At 54.4% G+C, this 26,950-nt stretch overlaps 1 protein-coding gene across 3 annotated transcripts in view; it reads left to right on the top strand.

Annotated features, from left to right (window-relative positions):
* galnt13 (UDP-N-acetyl-alpha-D-galactosamine:polypeptide N-acetylgalactosaminyltransferase 13) overlaps positions 1-26,950 on the top strand; it is a 65,071-nt gene that overhangs the window by 21,685 nt on the left and 16,436 nt on the right. For all 3 annotated transcript variants that reach the window (XM_062458032.1, XM_062458031.1, XM_062458030.1), the window contains exons 4-9: positions 13,695-13,861; positions 14,169-14,376; positions 19,724-19,894; positions 24,453-24,570; positions 24,843-25,023; positions 26,726-26,865. In XM_062458032.1, the coding sequence (XP_062314016.1) occupies positions 13,695-13,861; positions 14,169-14,376; positions 19,724-19,894; positions 24,453-24,570; positions 24,843-25,023; positions 26,726-26,865 (985 nt within the window). The remainder of the gene's footprint in view (positions 1-13,694; positions 13,862-14,168; positions 14,377-19,723; positions 19,895-24,452; positions 24,571-24,842; positions 25,024-26,725; positions 26,866-26,950) is intronic.

Raw genomic sequence — 26,950 nt, 5'->3', positions numbered from 1 at the left:
CAGGTCCACACACAGACACCCCACCAGACACACCAGGTCCACACACAGACACCCCACCAGACACACCAGGTCCACACACAGACACCCCACCAGACACACCAGGTCCACACACAGACACCCCACCAGACACACCAGGTCCACACACAGACACCCCACCAGACACACCAGGTCCACACACAGACACCCCACCAGACACACCAGGTCCACACACAGACACCCCACCAGACACACCAGGTCCACACACAGACACCCCACCAGACACACCAGGTCCACACACAGACACACCACCACACATACCAGGTCCACACACAGACACACCACCACACATACCAGGTCCACACACAGACACCCCACCAGACACACCAGGTCCACACACAGACACCCCACCAGACATACCAGGTCCACACACAGACACCAGACACACCAGGTCCACACACAGACACACCACCAGACACACCAGGTCCACACACAGACACCCCACCACACATACCAGGTCCACACACAGACACACCACCACACATACCAGGTCCACACACAGACACCCCACCAGACATACCAGGTCCACACACAGACACACCACCACACATACCAGGTCCACACACAGACACACCACCAGACATACCAGGTCCACACACAGACACCCCACCAGACACACCAGGTCCACACACAGACACCCCACCAGACATACCAGGTCCACACACAGACACCCCACCAGACACACCAGGTCCACACACAGACACCCCACCAGACATACCAGGTCCACACACAGACACCCCACCACACATACCAGGTCCACACACAGACACCCCACCAGACACACCAGGTCCACACACAGACACACCACCACACATACCAGGTCCACACACAGACACCCCACCAGACACACCAGGTCCACACACAGACACCCCACCAGACACACCAGGTCCACACACAGACACCCCACCACACATACCAGGTCCACACACAGACACCCCACCAGACACACCAGGTCCACACACAGACACACCACCACACATACCAGGTCCACACACAGACACCCCACCAGACACACCAGGTCCACACACAGACACCCCACCAGACACACCAGGTCCACACACAGACACCCCACCAGACACACCAGGTCCACACACAGACACCCCACCAGACATACCAGGTCCACACACAGACACCCCACCAGACATACCAGGTCCACACACAGACACCCCACCAGACACACCAGGTCCACACACAGACACCCCACCAGACACACCAGGTCCACACACAGACACCCCACCAGACACACCAGGTCCACACACAGACACCCCACCAGACACACCAGGTCCACACACAGACACCCCACCAGACACACCAGGTCCACACACAGACACCCCACCAGACACACCAGGTCCACACACAGACACCCCACCAGACACACCAGGTCCACACACAGACACCCCACCAGACACACCAGGTCCACACACAGACACCCCACCAGACACACCAGGTCCACACACAGACACCCCACCAGACACACCAGGTCCACACACAGACACCCCACCAGACACACCAGGTCCACACACAGACACCCCACCAGACACACCAGGTCCACACACAGACACCCCACCAGACACACCAGGTCCACACACAGACACCCCACCAGACACACCAGGTCCACACACAGACACACCACCACACATACCAGGTCCACACACAGACACACCACCACACATACCAGGTCCACACACAGACACCCCACCAGACACACCAGGTCCACACACAGACACCCCACCAGACATACCAGGTCCACACACAGACACCAGACACACCAGGTCCACACACAGACACACCACCAGACACACCAGGTCCACACACAGACACCCCACCACACATACCAGGTCCACACACAGACACACCACCACACATACCAGGTCCACACACAGACACCCCACCAGACATACCAGGTCCACACACAGACACACCACCACACATACCAGGTCCACACACAGACACACCACCAGACATACCAGGTCCACACACAGACACCCCACCAGACACACCAGGTCCACACACAGACACCCCACCAGACATACCAGGTCCACACACAGACACCCCACCAGACACACCAGGTCCACACACAGACACCCCACCAGACATACCAGGTCCACACACAGACACCCCACCACACATACCAGGTCCACACACAGACACCCCACCAGACACACCAGGTCCACACACAGACACACCACCACACATACCAGGTCCACACACAGACACCCCACCAGACACACCAGGTCCACACACAGACACCCCACCAGACACACCAGGTCCACACACAGACACCCCACCACACATACCAGGTCCACACACAGACACCCCACCAGACACACCAGGTCCACACACAGACACACCACCACACATACCAGGTCCACACACAGACACCCCACCAGACACACCAGGTCCACACACAGACACCCCACCAGACACACCAGGTCCACACACAGACACCCCACCAGACACACCAGGTCCACACACAGACACCCCACCAGACATACCAGGTCCACACACAGACACCCCACCAGACATACCAGGTCCACACACAGACACACCACCAGACATACCAGGTCCACACACAGACACCCCACCAGACATACCAGGTCCACACACAGACACCCCACCAGACATACCAGGTCCACACACAGACACCCCACCAGACATACCAGGTCCACACACAGACACCCCACCAGACACACCAGGTCCACACACAGACACCCCACCAGACACACCAGGTACACACACAGACACCCCACCAGACACACCAGGTCCACACACAGACACACCACCACACATACCAGGTCCACACACAGACACCCCACCAGACATACCAGGTCCACACACAGACACACCACCAGACACACCAGGTCCACACACAGACACACCACCACACATACCAGGTCCACACACAGACACCCCACCAGACATACCAGGTCCACACACAGACACACCACCAGACACACCAGGTCCACACACAGACACCAGACACACCAGGTCCACACACAGACACCCCACCAGACACACCAGGTCCACACACAGACACACCACCACACATACCAGGTCCACACACAGGCACCCCACCAGACATACCAGGTCCACACACAGACACACCACCACACATACCAGGTCCACACACAGACACCCCACCAGACACACCAGGTCCACACACAGACACACCACCACACATACCAGGTCCACACACAGACACCCCACCAGACATACCAGGTCCACACACAGACACACCACCAGACACACCAGGTCCACACACAGACACCAGACACACCAGGTCCACACACAGACACCCCACCAGACACACCAGGTCCACACACAGACACACCACCACACATACCAGGTCCACACACAGACACCCCACCAGACATACCAGGTCCACACACAGACACACCACCAGACACACCAGGTCCACACACAGACACCAGACACACCAGGTCCACACACAGACACCCCACCAGACATACCAGGTCCACACACAGACACCCCACCACACATACCAGGTCCACACACAGACACACCACCAGACACACCAGGTCCACACACAGACACACCACCGCACATACCAGGTCCACACACAGACACCCCACCAGACACACCAGGTCCACACACAGACACCCCACCAGACACACCAGGTCCACACACAGACACCCCACCAGACACACCAGGTCCACACACAGACACCCCACCAGACACACCAGGTCCACACACAGACACCCCACCAGACACACCAGGTCCACACACAGACACACCACCACACATACCAGGTCCACACACAGACACACCACCACACATACCAGGTCCACACACAGACACCCCACCAGACACACCAGGTCCACACACAGACACCCCACCAGACATACCAGGTCCACACACAGACACCAGACACACCAGGTCCACACACAGACACACCACCAGACACACCAGGTCCACACACAGACACCCCACCACACATACCAGGTCCACACACAGACACACCACCACACATACCAGGTCCACACACAGACACCCCACCAGACATACCAGGTCCACACACAGACACACCACCACACATACCAGGTCCACACACAGACACACCACCACACATACCAGGTCCACACACAGACACCCCACCAGACACACCAGGTCCACACACAGACACCCCACCAGACATACCAGGTCCACACACAGACACCCCACCAGACACACCAGGTCCACACACAGACACCCCACCAGACATACCAGGTCCACACACAGACACCCCACCACACATACCAGGTCCACACACAGACACCCCACCAGACACACCAGGTCCACACACAGACACACCACCACACATACCAGGTCCACACACAGACACCCCACCAGACACACCAGGTCCACACACAGACACCCCACCAGACACACCAGGTCCACACACAGACACCCCACCACACATACCAGGTCCACACACAGACACCCCACCAGACACACCAGGTCCACACACAGACACCCCACCAGACACACCAGGTCCACACACAGACACCCCACCAGACATACCAGGTCCACACACAGACACCCCACCAGACATACCAGGTCCACACACAGACACACCACCAGACATACCAGGTCCACACACAGACACCCCACCAGACATACCAGGTCCACACACAGACACCCCACCAGACATACCAGGTCCACACACAGACACCCCACCAGACATACCAGGTCCACACACAGACACCCCACCAGACACACCAGGTCCACACACAGACACCCCACCAGACACACCAGGTCCACACACAGACACCCCACCAGACACACCAGGTCCACACACAGACACACCACCACACATACCAGGTCCACACACAGACACCCCACCAGACATACCAGGTCCACACACAGACACACCACCAGACACACCAGGTCCACACACAGACACACCACCACACATACCAGGTCCACACACAGACACCCCACCAGACATACCAGGTCCACACACAGACACACCACCAGACACACCAGGTCCACACACAGACACCAGACACACCAGGTCCACACACAGACACCCCACCAGACACACCAGGTCCACACACAGACACACCACCACACATACCAGGTCCACACACAGACACCCCACCAGACATACCAGGTCCACACACAGACACACCACCACACATACCAGGTCCACACACAGACACCCCACCAGACACACCAGGTCCACACACAGACACACCACCACACATACCAGGTCCACACACAGACACCCCACCAGACATACCAGGTCCACACACAGACACACCACCAGACACACCAGGTCCACACACAGACACCAGACACACCAGGTCCACACACAGACACCCCACCAGACACACCAGGTCCACACACAGACACACCACCACACATACCAGGTCCACACACAGACACCCCACCAGACATACCAGGTCCACACACAGACACACCACCAGACACACCAGGTCCACACACAGACACCAGACACACCAGGTCCACACACAGACACCCCACCAGACATACCAGGTCCACACACAGACACCCCACCACACATACCAGGTCCACACACAGACACACCACCAGACACACCAGGTCCACACACAGACACACCACCGCACATACCAGGTCCACACACAGACACCCCACCAGACACACCAGGTCCACACACAGACACCCCACCAGACACACCAGGTCCACACACAGACACACCACCACACACACCAGGTCCACACACAGACACCAGACACACCAGGTCCACACACAGACACCCCACCAGACACACCAGGTCCACACACAGACACCCCACCAGACATACCAGGTCCACACACAGACACCCCACCACACATACCAGGTCCACACACAGACACACCACCAGACACACCAGGTCCACACACAGACACACCACCACACATACCAGGTCCACACACAGACACCCCACCAGACACACCAGGTCCACACACAGACACCCCACCAGACACACCAGGTCCACACACAGACACACCACCACACATACCAGGTCCACATACCACCTCTGACCCCCATGTGGTGTAGCTGTCTGCCGCCGGCCGCTCTGGTCTGGGTGCCTCCACACCAGACACCCCACAAGACTTGTGTGTCTGGTGTCTGAGTTTGTAGTCCTCTAGCTAGTCTGAGTTTGTAGTCTTGTTTGAGGATTCCAGAGAGCAGCTCTGATGGCCAGAGGTTTCCATGGAAGCAAGGCTGTGTGTGTTTGTCTGGAGGAAACCCAACACAAATACAAACAATGATTTGAAAGAGATTTACTGCTAAATAACTTGGATCTGAAAAGAACTTCTTGAGATGTACTTAAACCACAATTTTGAGCAATGTGTACCGGGGTTTGCTCGTTTAAGATTAGCAATACTTAATTTATAATAAAGTATGTAGTTCTTGGGGGCACCACCTCTTATTTGTTAAAGGGACAGAGGAAACCTTATTGAATAATAGCTTTCGTAATAATCAGTCTAATCTTAAGTAGTGGATGCTATGAAAGTAGGGTTTTATACTCCAAAGAGCAGGGGGGGTCCCCGTGAAGGTGACATCTTTCATTGGTCAGTTACTTCCCACCTGGGCGTCGTCCTGAGATCTGCCCAGGTGTGAAGTGGCTCTTAGCTTTGACTTCAACTGTCCATGGAATGCTTAAACTTCAGAATATAACAATACAACATTCATAAATGGTTTTGTTAGTATGGTACAATCATTTTGATATCAAGATTGGCTGACTTAACTATACCTGAAGGGAAGTTATAATCAAACCTCAATTAAACAACGTTCTAAGTAAATGAAAAAAGCACACATTATAACACATCAACTACTGTCATTGAAATATAATAATAACCTCCCCCCCCGCCCCAACTCCACCCTGCAGTAACCTTCCCCCCCCGCCCCAACTCCACCCTGCAGTAACCTTCCCCCCCCGCCCCAACTCCACCCTGCAGTAACCTTCCCCCCCGCCCCAACTCCACCCTGCAGTAACCTTCCCCCCCGCCCCAACTCCACCCTGCAGTAACCTTCCCCCCCCGCCCCAACTCCACCCTGCAGTAACCTTCCCCCCCGCCCCAACTCCACCCTGCAGTAACCTTCCCCCCCGCCCCAACTCCACCCTGCAGTAACCTTCCCCCCCCGCCCCAACTCCACCCTGCAGTAACCTTCCCCCCCCGCCCCAACTCCACCCTGCAGTAACCTTCCCCCCCGCCCCAACTCCACCCTGCAGTAACCTTCCCCCCCCGCCCCAACTCCACCCTGCAGTAACCTTCCCCCCCGCCCCAACTCCACCCTGCAGTAACCTTCCCCCCCCGCCCCAACTCCACCCTGCAGTAACCTTCCCCCCCGCCCCAACTCCACCCTGCAGTAACCTTCCCCCCCCGCCCCAACTCCACCCTGCAGTAACCTTCCCCCCCGCCCCAACTCCACCCTGCAGTAACCTTCCCCCCCCGCCCCAACTCCACCCTGCAGTAACCTTCCCCCCCCGCCCCAACTCCACCCTGCAGTAACCTTCCCCCCCGCCCCAACTCCACCCTGCAGTAACCTTCCCCCCCCGCCCCAACTCCACCCTGCAGTAACCTTCCCCCCCCGCCCCAACTCCACCCTGCAGTAACCTTCCCCCCCGCCCCAACTCCACCCTGCAGTAACCTTCCCCCCCCGCCCCAACTCCACCCTGCAGTAACCTTCCCCCCCCGCCCCAACTCCACCCTGCAGTAACCTTCCCCCCCGCCCCAACTCCACCCTGCAGTAACCTCCCCCCCCGCCCCAACTCCACCCTGCAGTAACCTTCCCCCCCGCCCCAACTCCACCCTGCAGTAACCTTCCCCCCCCGCCCCAACTCCACCCTGCAGTAACCTTCCCCCCCCGCCCCAACTCCACCCTGCAGTAACCTTCCCCCCCGCTGCCCCAACTCCACCCTGCAGTAACCTTCCCCCCCCGCCCCAACTCCACCCTGCAGTAACCTTCCCCCCCGCCCCAACTCCACCCTGCAGTAACCTTCCCCCCCGCCCCAACTCCACCCTGCAGTAACCTTCCCCCCCCGCCCCAACTCCACCCTGCAGTAACCTTCCCCCCCGCCCCAACTCCACCCTGCAGTAACCTTCCCCCCCGCCCCAACTCCACCCTGCAGTAACCTTCCCCCCCCGCCCCAACTCCACCCTGCAGTAACCTTCCCCCCCCGCCCCAACTCCACCCTGCAGTAACCTTCCCCCCCGCCCCAACTCCACCCTGCAGTAACCTTCCCCCCCCGCCCCAACTCCACCCTGCAGTAACCTTCCCCCCCCGCCCCAACTCCACCCTGCAGTAACCTTCCCCCCCCGCCCCAACTCCACCCTGCAGTAACCTTCCCCCCCGCCCCAACTCCACCCTGCAGTAACCTTCCCCCCCCGCCCCAACTCCACCCTGCAGTAACCTTCCCCCCCGCCCCAACTCCACCCTGCAGTAACCTTCCCCCCCCGCCCCAACTCCACCCTGCAGTAACCTTCCCCCCCGCCCCAACTCCACCCTGCAGTAACCTTCCCCCCCCGCCCCAACTCCACCCTGCAGTAACCTTCCCCCCCGCCCCAACTCCACCCTGCAGTAACCTTCCCCCCCCGCCCCAACTCCACCCTGCAGTAACCTTCCCCCCCGCCCCAACTCCACCCTGCAGTAACCTTCCCCCCCGCCCCAACTCCACCCTGCAGTAACCTTCCCCCCCGCCCCAACTCCACCCTGCAGTAACCTTCCCCCCCCGCCCCAACTCCACCCTGCAGTAACCTTCCCCCCCGCCCCAACTCCACCCTGCAGTAACCTTCCCCCCCGCCCCAACTCCACCCTGCAGTAACCTTCCCCCCCGCCCCAACTCCACCCTGCAGTAACCTTCCCCCCCGCCCCAACTCCACCCTGCAGTAACCTTCCCCCCCGCCCCAACTCCACCCTGCAGTAACCTTCCCCCCCCGCCCCAACTCCACCCTGCAGTAACCTTCCCCCCCCGCCCCAACTCCACCCTGCAGTAACCTTCCCCCCCCGCCCCAACTCCACCCTGCAGTAACCTTCCCCCCCCGCCCCAACTCCACCCTGCAGTAACCTTCCCCCCCGCCCCAACTCCACCCTGCAGTAACCTTCCCCCCGCCCCAACTCCACCCTGCAGTAACCTTCCCCCCCGCCCCAACTCCACCCTGCAGTAACCTTCCCCCCGCTGCCCCAACTCCACCCTGCAGTAACCTTCCCCCCCGCCCCAACTCCACCCTGCAGTAACCTTCCCCCCCCGCCCCAACTCCACCCTGCAGTAACCTTCCCCCCCGCCCCAACTCCACCCTGCAGTAACCTTCCCCCCCGCCCCAACTCCACCCTGCAGTAACCTTCCCCCCCGCCCCAACTCCACCCTGCAGTAACCTTCCCCCCCCGCCCCAACTCCACCCTGCAGTAACCTTCCCCCCCGCCCCAACTCCACCCTGCAGTAACCTTCCCCCCCCGCCCCAACTCCACCCTGCAGTAACCTTCCCCCCCCGCCCCAACTCCACCCTGCAGTAACCTTCCCCCCCGCCCCAACTCCACCCTGCAGTAACCTTCCCCCCCGCCCCAACTCCACCCTGCAGTAACCTTCCCCCCCGCCCCAACTCCACCCTGCAGTAACCCTTCCCCCCGCCCCAACTCCACCCTGCAGTAACCTTCCCCCCGCTGCCCCAACTCCACCCTGCAGTAACCTTCCCCCCCCGCCCCAACTCCACCCTGCAGTAACCTTCCCCCCCCGCCCCAACTCCACCCTGCAGTAACCTTCCCCCCCCGCCCCAACTCCACCCTGCAGTAACCTTCCCCCCCGCCCCAACTCCACCCTGCAGTAACCTTCCCCCCCGCCCCAACTCCACCCTGCAGTAACCTTCCCCCCCCGCCCCAACTCCACCCTGCAGTAACCTTCCCCCCCCGCCCCAACTCCACCCTGCAGTAACCTTCCCCCCCGCCCCAACTCCACCCTGCAGTAACCTTCCCCCCCGCCCCAACTCCACCCTGCAGTAACCTTCCCCCCCGCCCCAACTCCACCCTGCAGTAACCTTCCCCCCCGCCCCAACTCCACCCTGCAGTAACCTTCCCCCCCGCCCCAACTCCACCCTGCAGTAACCTTCCCCCCCGCCCCAACTCCACCCTGCAGTAACCTTCCCCCCCCGCCCCAACTCCACCCTGCAGTAACCTTCCCCCCCCGCCCCAACTCCACCCTGCAGTAACCTTCCCCCCCGCCCCAACTCCACCCTGCAGTAACCTTCCCCCGCCGCCCCAACTCCACCCTGCAGTAACCTTCCCCCCCCGCCCCAACTCCACCCTGCAGTAACCTTCCCCCCCCGCCCCAACTCCACCCTGCAGTAACCTTCCCCCCCGCCCCAACTCCACCCTGCAGTAACCTTCCCCCCCCGCCCCAACTCCACCCTGCAGTAACCTTCCCCCCCCGCCCCAACTCCACCCTGCAGTAACCTTCCCCCCCCGCCCCAACTCCACCCTGCAGTAACCTTCCCCCCCCGCCCCAACTCCACCCTGCAGTAACCTTCCCCCCCCGCCCCAACTCCACCCTGCAGTAACCTTCCCCCCCCGCCCCAACTCCACCCTGCAGTAACCTTCCCCCCCCGCCCCAACTCCACCCAGCAGTAACCTTCCCCCCCCGCCCCAACTCCACCCTGCAGTAACCTTCCCCCCCCGCCCCAACTCCACCCTGCAGTAACCTTCCCCCGCCGCCCCAACTCCACCCTGCAGTAACCTTCCCCCCCGCCCCAACTCCACCCTGCAGTAACCTTCCCCCCCGCCCCAACTCCACCCTGCAGTAACCTTCCCCCCCCGCCCCAACTCCACCCTGCAGTAACCTTCCCCCCCCGCCCCAACTCCACCCTGCAGTAACCTTCCCCCCCGCCCCAACTCCACCCTGCAGTAACCTTCCCCCCGCCCCAACTCCACCCTGCAGTAACCTTCCCCCCCGCCCCAACTCCACCCTGCAGTAACCTTCCCCCGCTGCCCCAACTCCACCCTGCAGTAACCTTCCCCCCCGCCCCAACTCCACCCTGCAGTAACCTTCCCCCCCCGCCCCAACTCCACCCTGCAGTAACCTTCCCCCCCGCCCCAACTCCACCCTGCAGTAACCTTCCCCCCCCCCCCCCAACTCCACCCTGCAGTAACCTTCCCCCCCGCCCCAACTCCACCCTGCAGTAACCTTCCCCCCCCGCCCCAACTCCACCCTGCAGTAACCTTCCCCCCCGCCCCAACTCCACCCTGCAGTAACCTTCCCCCCCCGCCCCAACTCCACCCTGCAGTAACCTTCCCCCCCCGCCCCAACTCCACCCTGCAGTAACCTTCCCCCCCGCCCCAACTCCACCCTGCAGTAACCTTCCCCCCCGCCCCAACTCCACCCTGCAGTAACCTTCCCCCCGCCCCAACTCCACCCTGCAGTAACCCTCCCCCCCGCCCCAACTCCACCCTGCAGTAACCTTCCCCCGCTGCCCCAACTCCACCCTGCAGTAACCTTCCCCCCCGCCCCAACTCCACCCTGCAGTAACCTTCCCCCCCCGCCCCAACTCCACCCTGCAGTAACCTTCCCCCCCCGCCCCAACTCCACCCTGCAGTAACCTTCCCCCCCGCCCCAACTCCACCCTGCAGTAACCTTCCCCCCCGCCCCAACTCCACCCTGCAGTAACCTTCCCCCCCCGCCCCAACTCCACCCTGCAGTAACCTTCCCCCCCGCCCCAACTCCACCCTGCAGTAACCTTCCCCCCCCGCCCCAACTCCACCCTGCAGTAACCTTCCCCCCCGCCCCAACTCCACCCTGCAGTAACCTTCCCCCCCCGCCCCAACTCCACCCTGCAGTAACCTTCCCCCCCGCCCCAACTTCACCCTGCAGTAACCTTCCCCCCCCGCCCCAACTCCACCCTGCAGTAACCTTCCCCCCCCGCCCCAACTCCACCCTGCAGTAACCTTCCCCCCCGCCCCAACTTCACCCTGCAGTAACCTTCCCCCCCCGCCCCAACTCCACCCTGCAGTAACCTTCCCCCCCGCCCCAACTCCACCCTGCAGTAACCTTCCCCCCCCGCCCCAACTCCACCCTGCAGTAACCTTCCCCCCCCGCCCCAACTCCACCCTGCAGTAACCTTCCCCCCCCGCCCCAACTCCACCCTGCAGTAACCTTCCCCCCCGCCCCAACTCCACCCTGCAGTAACCTTCCCCCCCCCCCCGCCCCAACTCCACCCTGCAGTAACCTTCCCCCCCCGCCCCAACTCCACCCTGCAGTAACCTTCCCCCCCCGCCCCAACTCCACCCTGCAGTAACCTTCCCCCCCCGCCCCAACTCCACCCTGCAGTAACCTTCCCCCCCCCCCCGCCCCAACTCCACCCTGCAGTAACCTTCCCCCCCCGCCCCAACTCCACCCTGCAGTAACCTTCCCCCCCCGCCCCAACTCCACCCTGCAGTAACCTTCCCCCCCCGCCCCAACTCCACCCTGCAGTAACCTTCCCCCCCCGCCCCAACTCCACCCTGCAGTAACCTTCCCCCCCCGCCCCAACTCCACCCTGCAGTAACCTTCCCCCCCCGCCCCAACTCCACCCTGCAGTAACCTTCCCCCCCCGCCCCAACTCCACCCTGCAGTAACCTTCCCCCCCCGCCCCAACTCCACCCTGCAGTAACCTTCCCCCCCCGCCCCAACTCCACCCTGCAGTAACCTTCCCCCCCCGCCCCAACTCCACCCTGCAGTAACCTTCCCCCCCCGCCCCAACTCCACCCTGCAGTAACCTTCCCCCCCCGCCCCAACTCCACCCTGCAGTAACCTTCCCCCCCCGCCCCAACTCCACCCTGCAGTAACCTTCCCCCCCCGCCCCAACTCCACCCTGCAGTAACCTTCCCCCGCCGCCCCAACTCCACCCTGCAGTAACCTTCCCCCCCGCCCCAACTCCACCCTGCAGTAACCTTCCCCCCCCGCCCCAACTCCACCCTGCAGTAACCTTCCCCCCCCGCCCCAACTCCACCCTGCAGTAACCTTCCCCCCCCGCCCCAACTCCACCCTGCAGTAACCTTCCCCCCCCGCCCCAACTCCACCCTGCAGTAACCTTCCCCCGCCGCCCCAACTCCTCCCTGCAGTAACCTTCCCCCCCGCCCCAACTCCACCCTGCAGTAACCTTCCCCCCCGCCCCAACTCCACCCTGCAGTAACCTTCCCTGCCTGCCTCACCTCCTCCCTTCGATTCTCCTGCTCCAACACCAGGCGTGCAGCTCATCCTTTATTTAGCATTACACTTGATGGCTAAAGGCCTGGGTTCCTTAGTTACCGGCTCTTGGAGAAGGGGGTGGGGGGGACTAGCAAAGATGTCCCACTGTGCAGAGGAAGTGCTGACAGGGTTGTCAGCCTTGAAGTTTATTTCTAGGAATGTGCAAGTCGGTGTGATGCTGTCATAACTCCACCAGCACGGCACAGCTGTAGTGCACCATCACTGCTTCTACTGCTCTATTTCACTCTACTGTTCTCTTCTGTATTTACTGTAATCTACTTTGACTTGTCTCTGCTCTACCCTACTCTAATATACTGTACTCTGCTCTACATTGACTCTACTCTGCTCTACTGTTCTCTACATTAACTCTACTCTGCTCTACATTGACTCTACTTTGCTCTACTGTTCTCTACATTGACTACTCTGCTCTACTGTGCTCTACCTTGACTCTACCCTGCTGTACTCTACTCAGCTGCAAGGCGAAGGTGTACCCTGATGACCTCCCCACAACCAGCATCGTCATAGTGTTCCACAACGAGGCGTGGAGCACCCTCCTGCGTACCGTGCACAGCGCCATCAGCCGCTCGCCACGCCGCCTGCTGCTGGAGATCCTGCTGGTGGACGACGCCAGCGAGAGAGGTGGGGGGGAGAGGGGCGGGGCGGGCAGGGGGGGTTGGGGCGCTGGGGGGGTTAGATTTACTGTAATCTAAGGGCTGAATAAACCCAGTATGCATGCAGTATACACACTATTGCATTTGTGATGACTGAAGGCACTGTTTAATCAGTACCAACAGAGGGAATAAGTGTATATGCTGGGTCTAGCTGAGTGCTCAAATGCCCCCCTGGGGAATCAGCAAAGCAGAGCCCAGCCTGAATCACTACTGAACTTCCTGCCTGCCTGTGCATCCATACTGAGCTAGAATGATGTCACCTTTTCCCTTCCCAGACTTCCTGAAGCAGAAGCTGGAGGACTACGTGGGCTCCCTGGAGGTGCCCACGCGGGTCCTGAGGATGGGGCAGCGCTCGGGGCTGATCAGGGCGCGGCTCCGCGGGGCGGCGGCCACACGCGGACAGGTCATCACCTTCCTGGACGCCCACTGTGAGTGCACCACCGGCTGGCTGGAGCCTCTGCTGGCCAGGATCAAGGAGGAGAGGTAGGCTCACTGCTCTCCTTACTTTCAATTACATTCAATTATATTCAGTTCCATTTCATCCCTTTCATTTACGTTCACTTCAGTTCATTTAAATTAAAATCTATTCCATTCTGTTAAATGATCCTGAAGGAGAATCAAGTGTGCTACAGGTAACATCAGAGGTACTATACACAATATAGAATGTACACAACAGCAGCAATGAAAAATCGAAACAAATAAAGCAACTGACTGCTTTGGTATATAACGGACTATTTTTTGTGAAAGGGTGCTATTGTAGATTTTAGATAAATGCCTCCCCCATCTCTCTCCATCTCTCGTTTATCGTTGGTCAGACACTCATCCGTTTTGCCTCAGGTGCCAGGCAGAAATTAGTATTGTGTTACAGAGAATATGATATCACAGAGCCATTACACCTTTATGATCCTGCTCCGGTATTGATGTGTACAACCCTAACCCTGTTCAGGAGAAGAGGAGCTCACATTCATCTCTTATTGGATTCAGAACAGGAGATGAACTGTTCCCAGCACTGGTTACCTTCCTGTTAAATGGGAACCAAGGAACCCATGTACTAAATAAGGAACCAATCGTACATATCTTCATTTGATGTCATGTTTTACCATCCAGCACCATATTGATAATAAGGTTTTAAAATCTCTTCATGTGCCATCCCCTGGAAACGACTGTCATCTTTCATCATATCTGAATAAACATCAGTCAGTCAGTTGTAGTTATAATGGATCTGTTGGCCACAGAGTCCTCAGCTGAATGAAGGCTACATCACTAGGTTCCTCCTCACTTTACACTGTAGTGTCCTTCAAAATAATGCCATGGCTTTCCTCTGGAAACCACTGTCTGAGTAATGTCTATCTGTAAAATCTAAAGTTATATATTATTGATATGTAATGTATTTGAACTAATATCTATGTAAAATGTATCGACTGCAATCTGTATACTAACTGGCAGCTATTTAATATATGTAATGACAATGGGTGGTGGACTCCAAAGCACAACTCGTAGTGTTTAAATACAGAAAAGGTCTTAAATGTGGTTCACAAAAATACATAAAGACGAGGCTGGGACGTTTGACTCTAAAGTACAAAGATGAACTAACAACGAGACACAGAAACACAAGGGCTATATACACAGGGGCTTGGTTGGCAACAGTTGATGTTGATCATGGAGCAGTGTTGTAGTCAAGACCACCTAAACCGAGACCAATTCATGACCAAGACCAGAGTGTATCGAGACCGAGACAGGACCAAGACCAAGGCAGGGCGAGACCGTGTCAAGACCAGACCACTCAAAATACACAAGCCGCAGGGTTTGACGAGGTAAAAAGTTACATTTGATCTGTAACTGTGTATTTGAACTCAAAATGAGCAGTTAGGGCCCGGCAAAGCAGCCTATTTAATATGTTTTTTGTTTCTTCATAGAAGTGAGGCGCATTAGGTCTCCACTCTGTCTCTGCTTTCACATCTCTCTCTCATCCAAGTGAAGGAGCGCGGTACCGCAGCGTTTAAATGTATTAATTAAGTGTGGGGAGGTATGCAGCTGACATGAGTTAACGTTGATGTAACATAACTTTATATTCCTCATTCGCTAGATAGCTTTATGTGGCCTGGCTCGTATTCACAGTACTCTGGCAAGCAACTTTGTTTAAAGGGGGAATAGATTTCGGAAGAGTTTTGATACAGAGGCAGATTGCAAACGTTAGGTAGCTAGCTTTGCTAGCGTCACTTATGCCTAGCTTACAATCAGCGAACAGAGGGAGTGGCTGAGAACGATGACGTTGATGTCGTGCGCTAGAGCGAGCGAAGCCATTCGGTCCTTGTGGCAACGCTGCATAATATCCAGAAGTTAAAGACAGAGCAAGAACAATCTTTGATCCCCACGGGGTTCGTTTCATTTTCTAGCTCGCTCCGTTAGTATTGAAGGATTTGGCAAAGGCGAAGGCTAAACCCACTACCATCACACAGGCGATTGGTTATGGCAGATCCAGAGTGGCTCTGGGCAGATCCAATAGTTTTAAACTTCAACAGAGTACCCGCGTTCAAGGAAGTTAATGGCCGGGTTTCCCAGATTCGTTAAGAAGCTCTTAAGCGCTAACGCTGCGTTCACACTGCAGCGGAGCGGGCGGCGCGGGGCGTCGGCTTCCAATTCATTTTCAATGAAACCAGGCGTTGACGCTCGCGTAGGGCATTGTGGGAAGGCGAGCGGAGCGGAGCGTTGCAAGTTGGATTTTCTCAACTTTATGTAAATGAGGAGCGTGAAAACGCTAGCGTTGGCCAATCGGATTGGTTTCTTGTTTCTTGTAACGTGTTCGTCATGGTAAACATTTCTAGGTTTGACAATTTCAAGATGGAGGAGAAACTTTTCGTATGTGTCTGCACACCCAGTTCTGTTCAGAACAAAGTTACTAATGTGACGAGCCTGAATTTAAAGAATACATTAAACTAATAATGCATGGTGCATGGTTGCCGATGTCGTCATTGTTCCTAGTGTGTTTTTATAGCCTACTTTTAAATTTAGTCTCATCACATTACGTGACTGTTCTGTGCCACTGCTAGCTCGCTAGCCCAGCCTACAAACGACTGGTTGAGCGACCGGTGGCGTAACATGTATTCTACTGTAATCTTGCACTAGTAAAATCTTGCACTTACATAAATGTTGTGTAAAAGTGGTATTTTGATCGATATTGGCCGGGTTTCCCAGATTCGTTAAGAAGCTCTTAACGCTATGAGCTTCTTAGGAGCGTTCTAAGAGCGTTCTAGAGCGTTCTTAGAACGTTCCTAAGAAGCTCTTAGCGTTAAGAGCTTCTTAACGAATCTGGGAAACCCTGCCATTGTGAGTACATGAACCCAAATCTGCACGCTTGGCCATGACTACAACAGTGACCTTCGAGAACTACAACTCTGTATTAACTTGTCTAACACGCCCCCGAGCGTGGTGTACTGTGGGAAGGCAAGCGATGCAGAGCGTTAAAAAACGCAGCAGTGTGAACGCAGCGTAAGAGCGCTGTAAAAGAAGGACGTGTTTCCCAGAGTCGTTCTTAGCTTAACCCTTGTGCTGCCTTCGGGTCACATGACCCAAAGGTTCATAACGAACCATCGTTGTGTTTACCCAATTTTACCCAATACAAAAACAAATATTTTTATTTTATTTTAACCTTCGCAATGTGGGGGGTCTGAGACAGCCCAACGGTTAAAAGAAAATGCTTCACTTTGTTTTTGTATGCGGTAAAGTTGTCGCAATACGACGGTGGGCCACAATGACTGATGGGTCAGAATGACCCGAAGATAACACAAAGATCTTTCACTAAGAAGGAAATGTAAGATCAGCCTGACCCACTCTTAACAGCCTTCTTAGCGACCAAACGCTCACTGCAGCTGCATCAGGGAAAGTTATATCTGACACTCAAAGGAATACTACATTTTACATTTACATTTAGTCATTTAGCAGACGCTCTTATCCAGAGCGACTTACAGTAAGTACAGGGACATTCCCCCGAGGCAAGTAGGGTGAAGTGCCTTGCCCAAGGACACAACGTCAGTTGGCATGACCGGGAATCGAACTGGCAACCTTCGGATTACTAGCCCGACTCCCTCACCGCTCAGCCACCTGACTCCCTAAATACTAAAACCATGCGTGATGATAAATGTGCGCCCACAGCTGCAGAACAAGAAAAATAATAGCATAAGAAGAAAAATAAAGATATAAAAATAAATAATTGCCCATGTGTTCCTGTAGCACATAAATAAAATGAATCATCATTACTATCACTCATTACGTTTTCACACACATTCGGCATATGAGTTTACATTAGCTATAAAAACGTCAACAACCCTGTGGTATTTCACAGATATCAGGGAAACTGACAGGTGTAATTGAACTCGGCTGGAACCTCATCAAGAGAGGCTCCACCTGCTAGTCTATATAAAGGCGTTGCTGAAGTCCACGCGTGTGAGACACCATGGCTGCAATACAGCATATTCTCGCTGCTAATCAACAGCGTCGCCGTGCGCGAAGCCAGACAGTTTATATAAATGCCTATGTGCGTCAGCACTTCTCCCCACTGAATGTGCTGTCGGACCGGGCTGTCCAGTCCAAGTACCGGCTTCCCCGTGTGGAGACCCAACGCCTCATCACGCTAGTGTCACCACACATCCGGAGGGCAACCCGCTGCAATTTTGCCCTCAGCCCGGAGGTGCAGCTCCTGGCCGCGCTGCGTTTTTACGCAGTGGGGAGCTTCCTGGAGGTGGTTGGGGACGGCACCGGCCTCAGCAAGGCATCGGTTTCACGGAGTGTGGCAGCCGTGACACCGATCCTCCTGCGCCATGCCCGGACACACATCAGAATGCCCACCATACGGGACGAGGTCCGCCAGGTCCACCGTGGATTTCATGCCATGGCTGGGATCCCCCGGGTGATTGGTGTCGTGGATGGCACACTGATCCCAATCCACAATCCCTCCCTGGTGGATCCGTGCTGGATTGGGAGGAAACATTACGCTGCCTTCAACATAGGGTGCCACCCCCCTACTCCCAACATTAAACCCACTACCATCACACAACCCATACCAACTATCATGTAGGCTATAGGGCTTGAAAGCTAGGAAATTACGCAAAATGATCCACAGAACACATGGTTGAAAAGGAAAAGAAGTTCATTAAAAAAAAGAAGAGAAACAGGGTGTTGTGTGTGATTTATGCGCTGATAAAGTGGTGGGTGATCGATTTGCCTGGCATCGATTGACTTAGTTTCAGCACCACGGCGGTGGGCAGCTCCCTCTAAGAGCTTCTTAAGAAGCTTCTTTGGCGGGATCTTAAGAAGGCAGTTAAGAACGCGTCTGGGAAACACCCCTATCTTAGCGCTCCTTCTTAGCCGAACCCTTCTTAAGAGCCTTCTTAAGTCCTTAAGAACGATCGAATCTGGGAAACCCGGCCAATGCTTGTCAATGGAGCGAGCCGAGACTCTCTGTACAAATGAAATGTACGAGAGTCTGGTTAGGACCAGGCTAGTCTTGACCAGTCTTGAAATAAAATCCAGAGTCCTGTTTTTCCAAGACCAAGACAAGGCCGAGTAAAAATGCGGTCGATTCCGAGACGAGACAGAGACCAACACCGAGTACTACCACACTTGTCAGGGAGAGGAGGTCGATCACACAAGTAGGGCACGGGACACTGAAACGAGAGGAGAGATGAATACACACACACAACACAACAGAAAGGACAAAGACAGGACCTAGGGAGTGGGGCGGGATGGGACAGGATCTATAAACTAATATCAATAAAATGTCTATGAGCTGAAGTGTAACGTGTTTCTGTGTAACTTCCCTCTGTGTGTCCAGGAGTGCGGTGGTGTGTCCCATCATCGACGTGATCAGTGACGACACGTTTGAGTACATGGCAGGGTCAGACATGACCTACGGAGGGTTCAACTGGAAGCTGAACTTCCGCTGGTACCCCGTCCCTCAGAGAGAGATGGACCGACGCAAAGGAGACAGAACGCTGCCTGTCAGGTACAGAGAGATACAGTTAGGTCCATAAATATTTGGACATTGACACAATTTTCATCATTTTGGCTCTGTATACCACCACAATGGATTTGAAATGAAACAATCAAGATGTGCTTTCAGTGCAGACTTTCAGCTTTAATTTCAGGGTATTTACATCCAAATCAGGTGAACGGTGTAGGAATTACAACACATTTGAAATGTGGCCCCCCCCTTTTTAAGGGACCAAAAGTAATTGGACAATTGGCTGCTCAGCTGTTCTATGGCCAGGTGTATGTTATTCCCTCATGGGAGTTCGTTATTTCATTGACAAGGAGCAGATAAAAGGTCTAGAGTTCATTTCAAGTATGGTATTTGTGTTTGGAATCTGTTGCTGTCAACTCTCAATATGAAGTCCAAAGAGCTGTCACCATCAGTGAAGCAAGCCATCGTTAGGCTGAAAAATCAAAACAAACCTATCAGAGAGATAGCAAAAACATTAGGTGTGGCCAAATCAACTGTTTGGTACATTCTTAAAAAGAAAGAACGCACTGGTGAGCTCAGCAACACCAAAAGACCCGGAAGACCACGGAAAACAACTGTGGTGGATGACAGAAGAATTCTTTCCCTGGTGAAGAAAAACCCCTTCACAACAGTTGGCCAGATCAAGAACACTCTCCAGGAGGTAGGCGTATCTGTGTCAAAGTCAAAAATTAAGAGAAGACTTCACCAGAGTAAATACAGAGGGTTCACCACAAGATGTAAACCATTGGTGAGTCTCAAAAACAGGAAGACCAGATTAGAGTTTGCCAAAAAACATCTAAAAGAGCCTGTACAGTTCTGGAACAACATCCTATGGACAGATGAGACCAAGATCAACTTGTACCAGAATGATGGGAAGAGAAGAGTATGGAGAAGGGAAGAAACTGCTCATGATCCAAAGCATACCACCTCATCAGTGAAGCATGGTGGAGGTAGTGTTATGGCGTGGGCATGTATGGCTGCCAATGGAACTGGTTCCCTTGTATTTATCGATGATGTGACTGCTGACAAAAGCAGTAGGATGAATTCTGAAGTGTTTCTGGCAATATTATCTGCTCAGATTCAGCCAAATGCTTCAGAACTCATAGGACGGCGCTTCACAGTGCAGATGGACAATGACCCGAAGCATACTGCGAAAGCAACCAAAGAGTTTTTTAAGGCAAAGAAGTGGAATGTTCTGCAATGGCCAAGTCAATCACCTGACCTAAATCCAATTGAGCATGCATTTCACTTGCTAAAGACAAAACTGAAGGGAAAATGCCCCAAGAACAAGCAGGAACTGAAGACAGTTGCAGTAGAGGCCTGGCAGAGCATCACCAGGGACGAAACCCAGCGTCTGGTGATGTCTATGGGTTCCAGACTTCAGGCTGTCATTGACTGCAAAGGATTTGCAACCAAGTATTAAAAGTGACAATTAGATTTATGATTATGTTAGTTTGTCCAATTATTTTTGGTCCCTTAAAAAGGGGGGGGGCCACAAATAAAATGTGTTGTAATTCCTACACCGTTCACCTGATTTGGATGTAAATACCCTGAAATTAAAGCTGAAAGTCTGCACTTAAAGCACATCTTGATTGTTTCATTTCAAATCCATTGTGGTGGTATACAGAGCCAAAATGATAAATTGTGTCAATGTCCAAATATTTATGGACCTAACTGTATGCTGCCCGTCAGGTACAGAGAGAGATATGCTGCCTGTCAGGTACAGAGAGATATGCTGCCTGTCAGGTACAGAGAGATATGCTGCCTGTCAGGTACAGAGAGATATGCTGCCTGTCAGGTACAGAGAGATATGCTGCCTGTCAGGTACAGAGAGAGATATGCTGGCTGTCAGTTACAGAGAGAGAGATATGCTGCCTGTCAGTTACAGAGAGAGAGATATGCTGCCTGTCAGGTATAGAGAGAGATATATGCTGCCTGTCAGGTACAGAGAGAGAGATATGCTGCCTGTCAGGTACAGAGAGAGATATGCTACCTGTCAGTTACAGAGAGAGAGATATGCTGCCTGTCAGGTACAGAGAGAGAGATATGCTGCCTGTCAGATACAGAGAGAGATATGCTGCCTGTCAGATACAGAGAGAGATATGCTGCCTGTCAGGTACAGAGAGAGATATGCTGCCTGTCATGTACAGAGAGAGATATGCTGCCTGTCAGGTACAGAGAGAGATATGCTGTCTGTCATGTACAGAGAGAGAGAGATATGCTGCCTGTTAGGTACAGAGAGATATGGTGCCTGTCAGGTATGGACAAATAACAGTCTCATCAGACCAAACACAAACAGAGAAGAAGTTTATCATTCCATCTGAAAATATCTGTGTGTTGTACCGAGAAGTTTCAAACATGGCTGTCTGTACTTTTCTATGCATCTCTTTTCACTTAAGGCGATGGCTATAAAAATGACACATTTCATTAGAAGACAGAAATAGACATGTCGTCTTCCCTGTAGCGCTCTGGCGTAGCTCTGTGAGGCAGTTTTGTTTTTCTGCAAATAAAGACAGCTGTTATAGCCATAGTTGTATCTGGGAGCTAGCTATACAGTACATACTCTCATAATCTCATCTGGGAGCTAGCTATACAGCACATACTCTCATAATCTCATCTGGGAGCTAGCTATACAGTACATACACTCATAGTTTCATCTGGGAGCTAGCTATACAGTACATACTCTCATAATCTCATCTGGGAGCTAGCTATACTGTACATACACTCATAATCTCATCTGGGAGCTAGCTATACAGTACATACTCTCATAGTTTCATCTGGGAGCTAGCTATACAGTACATACTCTCATAATCTCATCTGGGAGCTAGCTATACTGTACATACACTCATAATCTCATCTGGAAGCTAGCTATACAGTACATACTCTCATAATCTCATCTGGAAGCTAGCTATACAGTACATACTCTCATAGTTTCATCTGGGAGCTAGCTATACAGTAAATACTCTCGTAGAACAGAGACAGGCTTCCATGACAGGTCGACCCGCATTCTTCTTTTTCTTTTCTCCGATTCTGATCCTCTGAGTTTTCCCCTTGTCTTCCTTTAGGATGGTCACAGGTGCTGATCTGTGGGCGTCTGTAACATCCTCTGTGACATTGCTTGTAAAAAGGCCTATACAAATCAAATTATATTTGATCACTTGTATATATTCGTAATAAACTCAAACAAGTCATTAGTCATTTAGATCCCTTCAGTAATTCCACAGTTTGACGGTTGAGTTCCCAGTGAGGCGTAGGCTGTGCTCATTGTGTGCTAGTATGCGCTCTGAGACCACAGCCCCAGAGAGACCACAGCCCCAGAGAGACCACAGCCTCATAGAGACCACAGCCCCAGAGAGACCACAGCCCCAGAGAGACCACAGCCCCAGAGAGACCACAGCCTCATAGAGACCACAGCCCCAGAGAGACCACAGCCTCAGAGAGACCACAGCCCCAGAGAGACCACAGCCCCAGAGAGACCACAGCCCCAGAGAGACCACAGCCTCATAGAGACCACAGCCTCATAGAGACCACAGCCCCAGAGAGACCACAGCCTCATAGAGACCACAGCCCCAGAGAGACCACAGCCCCAGAGAGACCACAGCCTCAGAGAGACCACAGCCTCAGAGAGACCACAGCCCCAGAGAGACCACAGCCCCAGAGAGACCACAGCCTCAGAGAGACCACAGCCCCAGAGAGACCACAGCCCCAGAGAGACCACAGCCTCAGAGAGACCACAGCCCCAGAGAGACCACAGCCTCATAGAGACCACAGCCTCATAGAGACCACAGCCTCATAGAGACCACAGCCTCAGAGAGACCACAGCCTCATAGAGACCACAGCCTCAGAAAGACCACAGCCTCATAGAGACCACAGCCTCAGAGAGACCACAGCCTCATAGAGACCACAGCCTCATAGAGACCACAGCCCCAGAGAGACCACAGCCTCAGAGAGACCACAGCCCCAGAGAGACCACAGCCCCAGAGAGACCACAGCCTCAGAGAGACCACAGCCCCAGAGAGACCACAGCCTCATAGAGACCACAGCCCCAGAGAGACAACAGCCTCATAGAGACCACAGCCCCAGAGAGACAACAGCCTCATAGAGACCACAGCCCCAGAGAGACCACAGCCCCAGAGAGACCACAGCCCCAGAGAGACCACAGCCCCAGAGAGACCACAGCCCCAGAGAGACCACAGCCCCAGAGAGACCACAGCCCCAGAGAGACCACAGCCCTCATGAATCCCAGTTCTCATGAGCAACCAGTTCTCATGAGCAACCATCTGTTTTCTCAAACTAGCTGTTGTTGTGTTAGTGGCGTTGTGTTGTGGAATCAAAGCAATAAAGAGAGAAGGGAATAATGACCTGAATTTGCGTAGAGATTGCATCAGCTCAGTGGGGCTAATGCGTTTTAGATGGAGAGGCTGGAAGACAGAAGTTTTTATGAATCACCCTCAGTAGCTGCTGATGAATGAGCAATTTAGCTCAATCAAATGGTAGCACATTAGTTACTTATGTTTTGGAGGACATCAGTAATTCAGGGAAATGTGTTCTTGTCTCCCAGAACCCCCACCATGGCAGGGGGCCTGTTCTCTATCGATCGCAGCTACTTTGAAGAGATCGGAACATACGACCCAGGGATGGACATCTGGGGGGGGGAGAACTTGGAGATGTCTTTCAGGGTGAGGGACCAAGAACAGAGACCTGAGAAAGTACTGAGGGGAAGTGATGGAGTGTATTTGCGTGTTCCTGTGTGTGTGTGTGTTTTCATGTGTGCATCCAAGAGATCTATGTGAATGTGTGTGAGTTCCTGTGTGTGTGTGTTCCTGTGTGTGTTTTTTGGGCAGTGTTTTTGTTCCTGTGTGTATGTTCCTATGTGTGTGTTGGTTGCTGTGTGTGTGGGTGTGTGCATGCGTGTCGGTGTGTGTGTTGACGCCGCTGGTCTTGAATGCAGATCTGGCAGTGTGGAGGCTCTCTGGAGATTATCACCTGCTCCCACGTGGGTCATGTGTTCCGCAAGGCCACGCCCTACAGCTTCCCAGGAGGCACGGGGCAGGTGATCAACAAGAACAACCGCCGCCTGGCCGAGGTGTGGATGGATGACTTCAAAGACTTCTTCTACATCATCTCACCAGGTATCTTGAGACGCTCTCCAGTGTTGTTTTCACTGGGCACTAGAAAGCATCTCCAATCCAAAACAAACTACTTGAATGTACATTCTTTCCCCTCCCAAGGCTTTTAAAAAGCCACCACTCCCCCCCCCCCCCTCTCTCTCGCTTTCGCTTTCTCTGAATATTTAATTCAAGGGCCATCTTGTTCTACGCATGATTCAAGATGTTCGGCTCTCACACTCACTGAACTTGAGCTCACATATTCATGTGAGATGGATTCTGTGACATCATCTGAGAAGATGGGATTCTCTCAATCACTGTACCCACCCTGCCCCTCCCTCCCTCCCTTCCCCCCCATGCTCCACCCCATCTGCTCTCTACAACCCGACAAACAAACACACAACACAGAGAATCCACCGTCCATCTGCCAGCAATGTCACAGGAATTAAGTAATGGGATTACCGTTCAGAGGAACGTACCCCTGTGCTATCGAGTGAGTGTTCATGTCTGACACCCTGTAAGGGATCCAGTATAATCTGCCTAATCTAGACTATGGAGGCAGACTGGTAGCTTTCCCGGACCGGTACACACCTCCTGAAAGCCCCCGGCCCCAGCACAGACAGCAGAGCTTCCAGCGTGTTGGATCAGTCCAAGTCTGCTCCCCCAGGATCCAGCAGGAGAACAGGAGGACACATCCAGCCTCAGCGATGCTCCTCCAGCCCCCCAGGGCAGGGCAGGGCCGGGGGGAGAGAGGAGGATGGAGAAACCTAGCCTGGACTGAACCAGAGCTGATCCTCCACTGGCAGCTCTGCCTGCAAAGGGCTGTTCAGTTGAGCGGCTTTCACCTTTAGAGAGAGAGAGAGGGGGGGGGGGCAGAGCGTCCCTCATGTTTGACAGCTTGTGATAATGAATCCAGTTGCAGGTGTTGGTTGTGTCTCAGCAGAGGCCTCTTCCCCAGTGTTTCTAGCGCATGTTTGATCTGGCTGACAAGCACAGAATTTTGCATGACCAGCCTGGAGTCTAACAGGAAAGGACGGCACTTATCTCCTACTGTAGCCTTGAAACATGGACATCGGGTCATCCACTCATCATCACCACACCCTTGATTATTTGATTTGTGCGCATCTATGACGCATGTCTGCAGAGACACTAAGGAGATGAGTGATGTTGTTTATGAAATGGAAACATTACTGAAACATCTGTTCAGTGTTTGTGACAAAAGCATGCACAGTTACTGCCTCGTAGTTGGGGTCTGGCGTCTTATCATTCAATAAAAGTGAAATATGATGAAGTGGAAAATCAATAATTGTGATATGCTGAGTTCGAATGATATTTCAAGCTTTGCACCTCTGCAAAGTTTCAATCTAAAAGTTATTTTGAAATCCCTTAGCATTGAAGAAGGGCATTGCTTATGGTATGACTTAATTACTGCATACTGATGTGGAGGGTCCCTCTAGTGGTCATTCTGCGTGGTGCAGAGCTCTTCCTCCCAGGGTTTGATTGAGGGGGCGCTGGGGTAGAGTTAGAGGACGCCCCAATAAGACTGAAGGGGAATAGAGAAAATAACCAGAGAACATCTCAAACTAATGTCCAATTGGACTCAGACCAGGAAAAGAATTATGACCAGTGTTGCCATGGTTACTGTCCTCATCTGTGAACTCATACACTCATGTATGAAGCCGTTCATCCAGTGCAGAGTAACAGGCATCTTTGTCGCCCCCTACAGGTGTGGTGAGGGTGGACTACGGTGACGTGTCTTCTCGGAAGGCCCTCCGGGAGGCACTAAAGTGCCGGCCCTTCTCCTGGTACCTGGAGCACATCTACCCTGACTCCCAGATCCCACGCAGATACTACTCACTGGGTGAAGTATGACACCCTCTCTTCCTAGATACACACACACACACACAAACATACTTCATTCACAACTAAATCACAATTTCAACGGCTTTCT

This window comes from Osmerus eperlanus, chromosome 3, assembly GCF_963692335.1.
Source record: "Osmerus eperlanus chromosome 3, fOsmEpe2.1, whole genome shotgun sequence".
NCBI classification, from domain to species: Eukaryota; Metazoa; Chordata; class Actinopteri; order Osmeriformes; family Osmeridae; genus Osmerus; species Osmerus eperlanus.
Note: the sequence above shows the minus strand (reverse complement) of the source record. Positions and strands in the feature narration are given on the sequence as shown.